Below are 14,943 nucleotides of genomic sequence, written 5' to 3' on the forward strand. Positions count from 1 at the left end.
TGAGCTCATCTCCGCGGAGCGCGTACGTCACAAGCTCGTACGTACGCGCGTACCCTGATACGCTGAGCCAAAACCGACACTCCGCTACAGCGTGACTACAGACTAATTGCGATCCCCGTATCGAGTTATGTGTACGTACGTACATTATCAGTGTTTATTAAACTCTGTCTCACCTTTGGCCGAGTCTTGATGCAACTGAGATTGCTTGTCCGTGTATTTCTTCTTCTTCTTCTTCTTCTTTTTCTTCCTCTTCTCTTCCTTCTCAGCCGTGCGTGCGTGACCTCGATTGTCTTCGCTGAATCTGATTTTGATCGTGTCGCACCCCGGCTGCTGTACTTATATGACGAAAAGCTGAATGAAGCTGACGACAGGGAGGGTAAAAACGAGGTCTTGGATCGTTGACGTGATGTACCTCAATTTTATTCGTGAAGAGAAAGGTCGAGCGAGAGCGAGTCTCACGAAGCATGCGGTCCTCATTCCACGTGCCTGAGGACGACTTGTTTACCCCCCGTTTCCGTCTTTGTTCCCGTACGGTAACGTATCGAATGAATTCGGGCGGCGGAATCTCCTGACGAAGACGGTTTTGCAGGTTTTCGTCTCCGTTCGCGTGACAACATCGTGCAATGCGGTCCGACGAATAGCGCGGTATTCCGGACGCACGGGATCCGCTTATTCCATCACCATTCTCCTCATTGCCGAAAAGTTGATGCGTTTTTTGCTATCGTGATTCAGCGTGATGCCTTTGATTTTACAAATTTCCGCGTCGCTGCCGTCAGGGCGCCGTACCATAAACGCGTAGAATTTCGCACCCCCCGAAACAAACGCGTGAATGCGCCTCCAATTCGTCCGTGAGATCACCGAGGAAATTTCCCGTCGGCGGTTCGTACTCGTTCGGATCGAGCATGTTTCGCCGGTAAATTACGGAATCCGTATCGTAATAGAGTACGCGTCTATCGAGTAGTTCGAGATACTCGTACAATTTTAAGCGAGCCTGGGCAGTCGTATACGCGGCGATAACGACGTTGGATAGAGGCGACGGTTCAACGCTTTGCGCGGCGTGTGACCAGTTAACGTACAGTACGGTATCGTTTACTATCAATATGCCCGATATCACGACTTCGGGGTTGGTGATTAATTCCAATAGTTGCTGACGCGTATTCACTATCTCCGTTTTCGTCATATTTTCCTGCTGCCTGAACTTTCCCGAAAACGAATTCAGGCATAACTTAGACACGGAGCGCAGACCGGGATTCTTTGAAATTCTGGAACGGTCTCGCCGAATCCCCTCTACTCTCTCGTACTCGTCGAGATAATCATTGCGCGATGCCTCGTCCTTGCAATCGGCAGGCCAGCCACTGGCCTCCTGCTTGATTTTAAGGAACGTATCTATATACTGCGTGAAATGGCCACCTTGCCGAGTAGAAGAATCAAAAGAAGTAATCTGAAACTGCCAGATTTCCAGAATATTTAAAATCCGGTAGCCCTTCTCTACGGCTTTTCTCAATTCGTCGGATACCCACGTACCCTCGAACTCCCGCTGTTTTTCTTCGCTATGCCGACAGCCGTTTTGTTCGAGGTTCTCGCAGCACGTGCGACACAAAGCAAACATCAATTTTTCGTGCATACGCACCGGCAAGACTGGGTGGTATAGGTTTTGAGGCGGTAAGACCGTACACTTCACCAAGCCCTCGACCCTTGCTATGTCCGTACCACCCATCCCCGTTAACATGCGGCACTCGTCACCCACGTAGACGACCGGATGTCCCACCGGGTATCGACCGCTTTTACGGACGTAAGGGTAAAGCGAGCACACGTCGACATAACGTATCTGCTCGGTCGCGACTCCGTCCGCATCCGTTTTTACCTCGTGATAACACGATGTGTTACCTGTACGTCCGCCATAGAAAGCATCCCGCGGGTTTAAAGACTCGGTACGCGAGTTAGTCGAGTGACTCGCAATGTACGCCCTCATCTCAGCATTGTTCTTCAGAAGACGATCGAAGACGCATTCCCACATTTCGGTTACGTGGTATCCCAGTGCGGTCATCCGGGCAGTTTTCGCGACGGTCTCTTCGTGACGCTTGTCGAGTGACACTCCGCTCACGGATCGGCGATCACGATTGATTTTGAAACAATTACGGCAGCCGTGCCAGATACACCCGTGAAATTCAAAAACTCGCCGCACGCCATCAGGTGTTACGCAATACCCGTCCACCGCACGTCCCGTCTCGGGTACTCTGGACTCGCGCGAATTACCGGCATGACGGATGACTAGCTGCGACTCGTGTTCCACCCATGCTAATCAGTCTAAAGCCTTTTGCAAATGGTTATCAGCGAAGCGATATCCTCCCACCGGTAGGATGCCTATACGCTCCGGCTGTAAAAAGTTTTTCCGAAAGACCGCGGAGCACGCGGACGTTATGGTTGTACTCTCGGTGAAGGGGCACACTTTGCCACTTTCCAAAAATATATTTCGAAATGCGATACACGCGTGACGGAAAATGTCTACATCCGACCTACAGTACTTTATAAGCTCCCGGTCAAAGTCAAAGATGTAACTCTGTTCTTGTGCCTCGTGGTACCAGTCGTAAAATTCTTTTCTCGTCTCGCTGCTCATGGTGTCCGGTGAGTACATTTCGACGGGTGGTAGCGCGCCCACGTAGCCCACACTCTGCGGTGTGTTGAAAAGATGCGGAAAGAAGCCTTCAACCGTGCCATTCGAAAGCCCGAAAGCCTTTGGCAGTGACCCGAGAGACATCGGCATGTATGCCAAGGAGTCGAGGAATCGCGTATGCCCAGTCTCCATCATAACGATGTTACTTCCGTTCAGAATTATCTTCGGAGGAGTTTTGTTGTTTTCAACGAGATAGCGTAGAATAAACTGCGCGTCGAACCCGCGTGCATTGTGCGCGATGCAAATTATTCGCGAAAAATTTTGGACGGGTCTTGTCGCCAGTTCTACCAATTCCCTGACGGGATCTCTTTGGAAAATAAACTCGCGCACGAGACCACAAGCCAAACAGCCTGAGGTTACTTCGGCTTTACCGATACACTCCGTACACACCTGCTGTGCCACGCAGAGATTCGGAATATGGATGTTGGTCGAGGTGTCCCCAACGATTGGGACATTCTGCTGCGTTTCGAAATCATAGAATATAAATATAAAGCGACCGGGCTTGTCCACGCTTTTCAACGGTGCCATGTAACAGAAGTGATTGTAAGAACGTTGACAGCGACATGTACTGCAGTAACGTTTGTTACAGCTACGTGGTCTGCCGGTGGTGAGATCCACGAGACGCGAGCAATCGGTACATATGCGCAACGAAGCACACACGGTACGTCGTGGGCTTATAGACCCAACTTGACGATGCTTTTGGAAACAATTTTCTCCGCGAAAGCCGCGCCCACAATCCGAACACTTGACCTCACCCAAGTCTTGTTCACAGGGCGGCCTGTTGAAACATTGGGGACAACGGTTCGAACAGCGATGTTCGAGAGGTCTGTTGAAACTCTTGTTACATGGCATGCGAAAGAATTTACCAGCAGCAGCAGCTGTGACGTTTGTAATTAGGCTATAATGTCTCTCCTCGGGATCGTACAGTAAATTGATGCGGTAACTAACTTCGACCCCCGAATCTACCAGAGAGATAGAGCCGTCGTAAAATATCTCATCGCCGCTACCCAACTTATTCATTTCGAATACGATCAGCGCTATCCCTTCTTGCGCCAAGTTTTCCTGATAGCGGGAGATTCCGTAAGCGCCGCATCCTTCTTCTGGAATTCGGACATTACTTTCCGCTGTTAAACGCTGCGCTTCGCTACGCTGGAGAGCAGAATGAGGGAATCGGATGGCCTCGTAACGCTGATGTAATTCTCCGCTACGTACGGCACCCCGTTAAGCATGCGCTATACCGATTACTATTGCACGCGCTAGACACATACCGTCATTGTTGCTGATATTTATAATCGACCTCTTGTTGGTCAGAGCCCTGTTATTCCATACCGTTTTGCCGCGCCCTGCCGGGACTTTGACCGTGTGCACAATCACCGTACACAATTTGTCCAGCCCGAATTCGGACGCGCTTTGCGTCACGCTGGAAACCAGTTTCCAGAAATCGCTATACGCGGAGTCGCGAACCGGACGAAACGATAGCCATGCAGCCCCCTGATTAAAACTTTCTGCACTGAAGGTGAATCCTATATAATCACCGCTTTGACATTTTCCCTCAGCATAAGTATGTAAATCTTTAAAGACACCTTCCAGCCACTCTACGGGGTTTACCTCTGGATCCGGTATTTTAATCTTAACAACAAGTTCGCGTCCGTCTATTTCGAACCGTCGGATATATTTGCGCGTTTCGCCCACTATCGAAAACCCATTCCCCAGGACCTGTGAAACAGGACCGCTCGCTGCGTGAGGCTGATTCTCGTTCTCGACCCTTTCCGTAATTTCTTCAACGGCTTCGTCCTTATCCTCGTTATCCTCGTCTTGATTTTCGTCGTCGTCATCATCATTTCGCCGGGTGGTGCCGAGTCTTATGCCGGAGGAACTAGCACCTTCGTTGACGCGAAAAGGTTTCCTAGATCCACCGGTTTAAACACGGGTGTAAGTGCTTCCTTCTCTGACGTCGGTTCGCGTGATTCCGAAACCGCACGAGTCTACTGATTCATAGAATATAACAAACAAGGCCTTGAACTATTTTTCACTCTTTTGATTGTTGAAGAGGCATGCGGACGAAAAGCGGAGAAATTCAAAACGCTTGCACACCAAACGAATACCCGCAAAGCATTATCGTCAATATTTAGGCGATTCTCGGTCAGAAACAATTGACCAAGTCAGTGAAGATATTCCACTGTCAATACTCAGAGTTGAACCCCTTGACTCAGCATCATCCTTTTCTGTGGACACGGATACATTTTATCACGTTCGTATGTATATCTATGCAATAGTACGCGCCTCGTCAAGACAAAAGCCCAGACTTCTATGATTCTGGGATAAGAGTACGTGATTTGATGCGGGTACTAAACGGATAAACACACGCACACTTTTTGAATAAGCTTTATTGCTACTCACCCTCTGGAACATTCACCTCCTCAATCACTGCAGCACCTCGTGCCTGAGGCAAAAGAACATTCGGAAGCACTTCACCCACATATTCATTCTCTTCACAGTTTTCGTCATTTTCCTCACTTTCGATATTATAGTCACCACTATCACACTCGGAGCATTGTTCAGATAACACTTGATCATCTTCCCCCTCCTCCTCCTCTCCCCCCCCTCCTCCTCCTCCTCCTCCTCCTCCTCCTCCTCCTCCTCCTCCTCCTTCTCCTCCTCCTCCTCCTCCTCCTCCTCCTCCTCCTCCTCCTCCTCCTCCTCCTCCTCCTCCTCCTCCTCCTCCTCCTCCTCCTCCCCTCCTCCTCCTCCTCCTCCTTCTCCTCCTCCTCCTCCTCCTCCTCCTCCTCCCCCTCCTCCCCCTCCTCCCCCTCCTCCTCCTCCTCCTCCTCCTCCTCCTCCCCCTCCTCCCCCTCCTCCCCCTCCTCCTCCTCCTCCTCCTCCTCCTCCTCCTCCCCCTCCTCCTCCTCCTCCTCCCCCTCCTCCTTCTCCTCCCCCCTCCTCCTCACCCCCCCCCCCCCCCTCCTCCTCCTCCTCCTCCTCCTCCTCCTCCTCCTCCCCCTCCTTCTCCTTCTTCTTCCTCGTCACCCACCTCGTATCGTGATGTGATTTTTGCAATATTGAAAAACGACATGTACTTACCAGAACGTTCTACGTATTCCCTCATCAAGGGTTCCAGGACAGCAAGGTCCGCGGTACCACGCCTTCTGACTATGTCTACCACGATCGCCAAGCACTCGATTGAATTTCCAAACACACCGGCGGCGTGCATTCGCGCTATCACTCGCTTACCACATACCGTCAGGAGCCGTCGCACTTGCCGCAACAATTGCGCTAAAGACATTTGAACAAGAGAACGTCGTCGTTGTGTCGCGTGTGTTGCTTCTGGTTTGCCGACTTTCTAACCAAAAATTTGTGAAGTAAGTGTTTCATTAATTGAATAAGTTGATTATTAATTAATATTATGAGAAATTGTACACATTATTCATCGTCTTATCTATCTTCGGTCTGTTTATCTGATTCAAATACATACATAAAAATCAGGTCAACCGACATCTAAATATTATCAAAATTTTTTTTCAATTCTGAAAAACTTAATATCTAAAAAATTCCAAAAATTCTAAGTGCAATTAAAAAAAATTATTTGTGTTATTCTTGTGTGGCTTTCGAGTAGGAGTTTGTTCGTTGTTTAGCTTTCTGTAAACTTGTTAACATGTTATGCCAATTCTGAATTGATCGTCTAGTGCGAAGTATCTTTCGAAGGTTTGATACTTGAGGAAACGATATTTCTATGTGACGGTCTGATTGAAAAAAAAATCTAAACCAGGCATACAGTTCAAGATGGGAAGTTTACAGTAAAATGAGGACTTTTAATGGAGGAGAAAATATGAAACAAAAAATAAGTTTTGCTTCGGAATGTGGGCAATATTGTATCAGGAGCACGGAATATTTTGAAAATGCTAAGAATGTCACGTTGAAAAGATTTTCGAGTACAGGAAAAATGTAGAAAAAAACACCAAAATTGAAATCCAAAGATGCCAAGAAAAGAAGAATGAATTGTAAATCAATTGGGAAATAATGATTTCTAAGTGATATGAAAACTTGTAACAAGTTTTTCAAAGAAATTGAATTGTTTAATTTATTTTTACTAGAACTTATTTCTATCGTTAACGTGTTGTCATTTTTTGCGTTTCATTTTTTTTCTTGTCTTGTTCTCTCTGAATTGAAATTTTTTAGAAATCATTGAATTCAATTCTAGGAAACAAATTTGCCAAGATCTACAGGAATGAAGTATTTTATAAAAACTTGATCTTTAGAAGGAACGAAAAATTTACCAATTCTTCCATGAATAATTGGGTTATCCAAAGATTTATCTTCAGAAATGAGTATCTTTCCATTCATTGTAATTTTGTGTGAGCATAGCACCAGCGGAAGTAGTTCGTTTGGACAGAAATCGTTCGGACAGTTTTCTTTTCTACTGAGAAAATTTGCCCAGGGTTCGTTTGGACATAGGAAATTCCGACTTATTAGTAGGTAGGTTTGGACAGAACTAGAGCCGGCGGGATCTTTCGGACGGAATATGATTCTTCTGTACAAATGCAGCGAAAACGAATTCTGTCCAAACGAACCAACTTAGGTTAGGTTAGATTATTTTCTACCGACCGACTCAGAGTCGTTTGAACAGAATCCGTTTTCGCTGCATTTGTATCCAAACGAACCTAAGTCGAAATTCCTTATGTCCAAACGAACCCTGGGCAAATTTTCTCTGTGAAAACGAAGTCTGTCCGAACAATTTCTGTCCAAACTAACCTCACTCGCACCAGCAACCAGACTTCAGCTCGCCGCGCATCAAAGCGACGACATTCGCTTCCGAGCAAATCATCACTTTTACACCTCTCTTTTTTTCCGTCCTTCTAGTCCTATAGTCTAGTCAACAAGTGCCTTTCGGTCAAATTTGAGTAAGCCTTCGCCAAATTTGATTTTCAGGTGGTTTTTAAATCCCGAATGAGCTCGAAAAACTTCAGGAATCGCATGACAACCCGGTTGAAAAATTACAAAAGTAATAAACAATTTAATGGAAAAAAAAGTAGGGTTCGGTCTTTCGCGAATATTTCGAAAACTATTGCGGCTATCTCAAATTTGATCAAAGATTCGAAAGGAGCAGAAAACACACTAAAAAAAAGTCCTACCTGCCTGAACCGCACCACAAATATTCATGATTTTAATTGAGCTATGAAAAAATGACTGCTGACGCCTAATTTGACTCCCGCGCGCAATGCTTGTTTCGGAGACATGAGCCAAAAAACATTTATTCAACAGTTTATATATGAATATTGAAGGATTAGAAAATTAGGGTACTTTCTGGACACTTCAATAAACAATAATCAGTTGAAAATAAATTAAAACCAAAATAACTCAACTGTTGATACGACAAGTAAAAATACGATAGTAGTGATTTCGGTAACAAAGGTCAGAAACTCGGAGAGAACGAACAAATTCAAGACGCATAAATTTGATGAATTGGAGAAGAACTAGAATTGTTTTGTTGAAAAACCCACACATAGTTATTCTTGTATAATTTTCTAGTATTAGAAAAAAAATCTCGCTCAAAAATTCATTCGTTGATAACAAATTGTTTATTAAAAAAACAATTTAAAAATAATCGAAAAATTTTCATTTCTTTGTAATGTCAAATAACAATTAGAATTATGATTTCAAAAAGAAAACGATTTCTCAAAAAAAAATTTCTCTCCTCCTTTCATATTTTTAATTCTTCTTCATAGCTTCAAGAAGTGGAAGGAAATTCAAACTTTCGGTTTGTTAATTATCCAAGTTTTTCTGTTATTTGCCTATTGAAAAAGAGTTTTAAATTTACAAAAGCATAGTTCGTTGAGAAATGATGATTAAATTTGTTTTCCAACTGATTATTGTTTATAAGAGTGTCCAACAAATGCCTCAATTTTTTTATCTTCCAATATTCATATGTAAACTGTTGAATGAAGTTTTTTTGCTCATGCCTCTGAAACGATCATCGCGCGTGGGAGCCGAATCAGGCGTCATCGGTCATTTTTTCATGGCTCAATTAAAATCATGAATATTTGCGGCACAGTTCAGCAAAGTTGGAGTTTTTTTTTAGTATTTTATCTGCTCTTTTTGAATCTTTCTTCGAATTTGAGATATCTGCAATAGTTTTCGAGATAGTTTGGGAGGTTGGTTTAAAATCGATTGCGAAATTTTTACTGAACAGACAAACAAAAAGACAGGAAAGCGGGTTAATAAAAACGTAATAAAAAGAAACGCTTTGTCACAGAGTCGTATTGCCAAATAAAACAAAATATACTTTACGAAAGCTCTATACAGAATAAAATTATTCCTCACCAGGTGAAATCTGATATGAAATGTAAAAATAATTTTTCTGAGATAATTTTTTGAACAAATTTATGACAGTGGAAGAAAAATGTTTTTCAAACAAATTTAAAGAAAAAAATAAAAAGCACTTTAGCGTTTTGTGAACGAGATACAATAATTCAAAATATCATTTTCTTTCCAATTCCAACATGTTATTTTCGTGGCCAATGGTGATCCGGCACCGCTGCGCATGAAGTTATCTCGAGTATCAAGAGACTCGGTAAAGTCCCGCGCTAAGTACATTCATAAGAAAAAGAACGCGCGGACTACCGAGTATCTATACCGCTAGAAGATAGGAAAAACGCTGTAGGTCCGACTGTTTTATTACGTATCTCCTGAATCATCAGCTTTCTGGCAAATTTGGATACACTTCAACGTTGTCATTCGGAGTGAAACTCTCATTTGAGCCTGAATTCAACGGAATTAGTGGTCGGAGAGTTGGGATCTGATAATCTTCGATCACCGGCAGACTCATTTCATCAGATTCACCATCGTCGTCATCATCGTACATCCACGTACATTTCTGCGAATAGAAAACGATTTCACATGAATGTGATACATTAGGGAAACCGCGAAGTAGTAACTGTCGCGGCTAAGGAAGGTTTTACTTTCTGCCGTCTAACGGGTGGTGTCAGCGCACCGAGTTTGCAATCACACAGCGAATCCTATTCGTTAACCCCCAAAAAGACAGCGTCTGCGAAAGTAAGATTTCGTCTGTCATCTGTTGGCAAGGCTATCATGGCGGCCGCAACATGACAGTGATAGATTTGCGATCACTGTAACGTAGAACGTATGGTTGTACGGCATATGGCCCCGTGACAGACCTTTCCGTTTCGCAAATGAACCTAAATAAGCGCCGCTTGTTTATTCACCTTATCGATGATTAGAACGTCGGAAGTTCAATCTTCAGATGGTCGACTACTTGTAAGGTTACGAGGTGACAGCTCGTAAGTAAACGGTATTCATCACCGGCGGTGAACGCGTAATAAAGTTTCCAATGCATCGCATTGTAGACGTATTAGATTCAATAAGCAGGGCGTTCAAGGTCGTCGTATCCGCGAAGCGATCATGTGAGTAACAAACATCATGGGTGCGACACGATCACAAACTTTGCATTCCTAACGTACCCACTGTATCGAATCAGAACAATTAACATCTTCCCCCCATTCCCAAGCACATCGACATCGAAAAATACAGCAGCTCACATTCCGGTGTTACGAATCGAGGGTTCCTAATCCCACAGGCAAAAACCAACGTCGAATGATCAACACCACCACCTGGATATTACAAAAGGACGCTTTCCCTCCTGGCACGCCACAATCTTGAGTGTTTCTTTCCAATCCTACTCGGTTCGGAATGCTGTAACAGAACCAGAGGCAGAATGACTCGCCAACACAGAAGTCTTCCGCCGATGCTTCTCATCGTTACACATCGCAGTCTACAAAACCCAACCTATTTCTCCCGGAGTTCAGCGTAAGTCAACTATAATTCATGCTTCTATGACGTACCTGCTGTACTGTATCAACACGATTAACACCTTCCTTCCAACCCCAAGCATACCAAAGGATCATACTTCCATAGGTGTACCGACAACCACAAGTTCATCGGTACTTCCTATGCAAATCCGTGAGAGAAGGTACCTCTCCAGAAACGTAACGAACGCAAAGCTCCTTTTCAATCCCAACCGCTCAACAAAGATCCAAGAACCCGGAACGGCGAAAGACTATGCAAAACAAAAAAAGTCTACATCCAACAAGGTCTGCCGCAAGGTAAAATCCCGACCATGCACTAGTAAGTTGTCGGTGAGCCAACTACGACCTTTGCCTTCCATAAGTATTTACCGCATCGATTTATCACAACTACCATGTGACCATTTTCTATCAGCACATCAATTTCAAAGAATCCAACAAGTGTTCATGAGTCAGTCGTTTATTAAACACTTCTCCTTCTAGTTCATATCATAACCAACACCTTCCTTTTTTCCAATAGCGTACAGATGTAGAACAATTTGTCAGAGCCTGATCCATTACAACAAACCAAGAGCCTCTTCCCAAAGACCAACTCCGAACGAACTGATGCTAAAAAAACCGGGGCTTACTCTCACCTCACCTGAAAGAAATAAATTTATTTCCTGGCACATCACCCACGAAAAACACCTTTTTTAGCGCGATTCTACCCGGCAACGAGAACGGTAGCGAATCAAAAAGTAAACGAACCTTCCAAACGTAGATCTATTTCGGATAAATCTTGCAAAATCGAGTCCAGGCCATCGAACCAACGATTTCTTGTAATTCAAGTACGATATTCATTATTACTTCTTGAACTTACCGCACGAATCCGTAATGCCCAACACCATCCTCTCTTTTCCTAGCATACCGATAACGATGGAAAAATTGGTTCCCGTTCCGATACCAGCAAATCAAAACCTATTTTATCGACTCGCAAGCATTTTCCTCAGATGCCGACGCACTGGAACAAATGAGCATGCATGCCGATGCCTCACGCAACAACCGGCGCATCGATTAACGTTGTGACGAAGGGTACCGAAAGAAAAGTTTCAAATTCGTGCGGAAGCGTTTGTTTACGTAATTCATGTTACCAACAATAACAAACATTCACCACTAGCCAATGTCGACGATCACCATGCACGTTCCGTGAAAGTGGCCGCGATCTACGCTTGCGTCAAAATATTCGAATTTCGCAGTCCACGAGCGAGCACGAGCCTTGCTGGAGATAACGTAGTCACCGGCGTAGGCGTCTTGTTGTGGGATGTCACCCGCGAGAGCTGATTCGGCAGTAGTTCAGCCCTCATAGGTGACATCTCACAACATTATGCCTACGCCGGTGGCTACGCTGACTCCAGCAATAACAAGGCTCGGGCTCGCTCGGAGACTGAGGAATTCAAATATTTGCGAAGAATTAAGCAAGATAGATCGACCTGTTACGTATGTACGTTTGGACAGAATGTGATTTGTGCAGCGAAAACGGATTCTGTCCAAACGAACCGACTCAGGTTCGTCTGGACATAGATATGAATTCTGTCTGTCTGAATTCAGAATGTCAATATGAATGGGATAGCTAGCCCACGGGTCTTTTGCATGCGAGCAAATTGTCGACTAAATAGATCAATCTTGCTACTTCGGTACATGAAAATAGAAAGTCATCGAAACTTGTGTCTCTCATTCGTAACACACTTGTGGCCAAATAATACAAATCGTTTTTGGATTCGTATGAGTGATTGATTTTCTCAATTTTTGTGTCAACCGGTCGATAATTGTAGGAAACTCCTACGCCCCATCCTCTTTTATTACGCAAAATATTTTTTCCATGTCTGGCTGGCTTTGGAATTCTACAGTCAACGGTTTTTATAATTAGACTACACTCGTACCATTATCGCGGATCTCTACAGGCCCCTCCAGTTCTTCAGCAGGCCTCCTACGCGTGCGTTTCCGCGACCTCTGCCTCGTCCACGGTTAACCAGTCGAGGTTGCTCCTCTTGGTTATCTGCAAATAATTTTAGTGAAAGTCAGACTGTGTCAGAGATGTGCCTTCGTTCTCTTGATGCGCCGTAAAGTTTAGAAACACAACTGATAATGATAAAAAAGCAAATTATTGTATTCGATGGATCCTAATTTATTATGATCATCGAACCTGTTCACCTGTTCATGAGCCTAACAATAGTCCTGCGAGTGCTTTGCTGTGGAAACAGAACCCCCCCCGCAGTCAGACTCTCGCTGTTGACTTCGAAGGGACTTCCACTAAATTTCAAAATGTTTAAATTTCCAGATCTGATTGAAAACTGAGGAGACAAAAATTGATATTATCCCAACTCCATGAACTATTTACATTAGTTATTCTTGTTCCTGACCATATGTGACTTTTTGTCTTCCAACCTTCACAGTATTTCTAGAGACGAATAAACGAATTCACTTCGACTTTTATTCTTTCGCCACCGTTTTTAGCTAAGTTTGTATAAGCTCTACGAATCAGATCATTTCTTTTCAACGTACGAGGCCCTTCTATTGTGACGGAGGGGACTCGCAAGGACCATTACCAGGCCTATCCAAAACAAAAGCAGTGCAGGTTATCTCGAATAGCAATGAGCGTTGTGAGAGAAAATTCCATAATTGGAATTCTTCCTCATAAAACAAAAGTTTTTAAATCCGAAAACTTTCGCGAAAAGTTGTCTCTGTACTCCAACAATGAGATCTCGTCGTCCCTTAATTGTAATTTATAGAATCATACTGATCTCTGCTCACCGTCATCGACCCCAATCCAGGGTTCTTCAGGGCGGCGTGGTACAGCAGCAGCCTTATCACGAGCACGCCGGAAACCACGGGGATTGTTGCCCCTTATTCCCCTAACACGACGATTGTCGTTTCCTTGAGCTCAGAACAATTGGATCAACGGTCAACGATAGTCGAAGAAATCAATGAAAGCCTAAAAAATTTCAGAGAATGAGTACTTATATCCTGATCACCGATGACTGGTTCCCCCGCAGCAACCAATCCGGGTGAAACCAGTTCATTTTCGTCCTCGGCACCTCCTACGAATACGAAATGTGTCATCGAACGATAGTTGGAATCACAGATAAACGTTCGTTATTCACCTTCATCATGGTCCGGACCCTCAAGTTGCACCAAATCCGCCGTCGTCGCACAGCGCTTCAAAAACTCCCGCAACGTAAATCTGCAGAAGATACAAAAGCTCATAAAGGTATTTGTGATTTTCTGTCATATCCATCAGTTTTCAATACTCGATAATCATAATGTTTGGGATTTTTTCCATCCCTCTAATGCTCGGTCAAGGATCAGATTACATTACCTATCAACACTCAGGCTGTGCTGCGCGTTACGGACTAGCGTGTCCCGTGCCATGTTACGCCTGGTGCGCGCCCGTTTATCTAAATCACCGTTTTCCAAACGGTCGAGTCCGATTTCTTGGTCGACAATCATTGCGGTCAGATGTCCAAGCAGAATTGATGAAAATCAAAGCATATTGCACTCAGAATTCTTTTGAAATTTTCAAAAGCGCGTGTCCGCTATTCGTGCGGGAAAAACAAACCCGTCGAACCATAAACCCCGTTGGAATTGATACTAGTTTCGAATCCAAGCTACAGACTTCAACGGGTTTGCAGGTGTGTTATCGGAGCGAATTCACACCATGTAGGCGCGCAGATAATATATTTTTCGTAAGATCATCACCTACGAATTTCCAAATGTTCGGATGAAGCCCTCCGAGCTTTCTTCTCTTTCATTGTGAAAGGACTCCACCAGGTTGTTCGTGCGGATCGGGCATTCGTGCACGCTGACAATGTCAGCAAGGGGACCCTACTGTCGGCAAAGGTAGCTGAGAAATCGCAGCACGTTCGGGTGTTCCGTCGCATCGTCATCAGCTAATCTGGCCAACAAATTTGAGCTCTCTTCAAAACGGTCCGACGGAGCCAACGGTAGCGCCATTGCCATGCCGAGGATCCTGGTGGGTGCATTACTCAGGCCCAGGTATCTCCATCGCCGTAAGAGAGCCTCATCGCGACAAAAATAGTAGGTAAATGAAAGAATCCATATGAGAGAGTACGATATGGTTGTCATAAATAATTCCCCGAAAAGGCACCGACGGTGCAAAAAAGTTCGCTAAGTACATTACACGTTAAACAATAACTGCTGTCCTATTGTCTTGAATGAAGAAATGAAGGGATCCTAATTGATAATAGGGAAAAGAGGTTCTCAATCTATTATTGTACCAAATACATTTAACTTTAATTCATGAATATAGAAGCACTAGAGAAGATCCGAATAAAAACACAGCAACCCAAACTATCAATTAGAAAAACATAAAATTGGAATTGAATCAATGAAAGTCAATTCAAACAATCAGAAAACAATAATTCAAACTCACTTGTTCTGCTTTGGAATTCCATA

The 14,943-nt window shown here is 44.2% G+C and overlaps 1 protein-coding gene across 1 annotated transcript; it reads right to left on the reverse strand.

Annotated features, from left to right (window-relative positions):
* Positions 1-772: 772 nt before the first annotated feature.
* Positions 773-2,047, reverse strand: LOC125501750. The gene has a single exon (XM_048658379.1). It carries the CDS (start codon positions 2,045-2,047, stop codon positions 773-775), a length of 1,275 nt encoding a protein of 424 aa, XP_048514336.1.
* Positions 2,048-14,943: the final 12,896 nt, after the last annotated feature.

Source organism: Athalia rosae, chromosome 7, assembly GCF_917208135.1.
Source record: "Athalia rosae chromosome 7, iyAthRosa1.1, whole genome shotgun sequence".
Classification (NCBI taxonomy): domain Eukaryota; kingdom Metazoa; phylum Arthropoda; class Insecta; order Hymenoptera; family Athaliidae; genus Athalia; species Athalia rosae.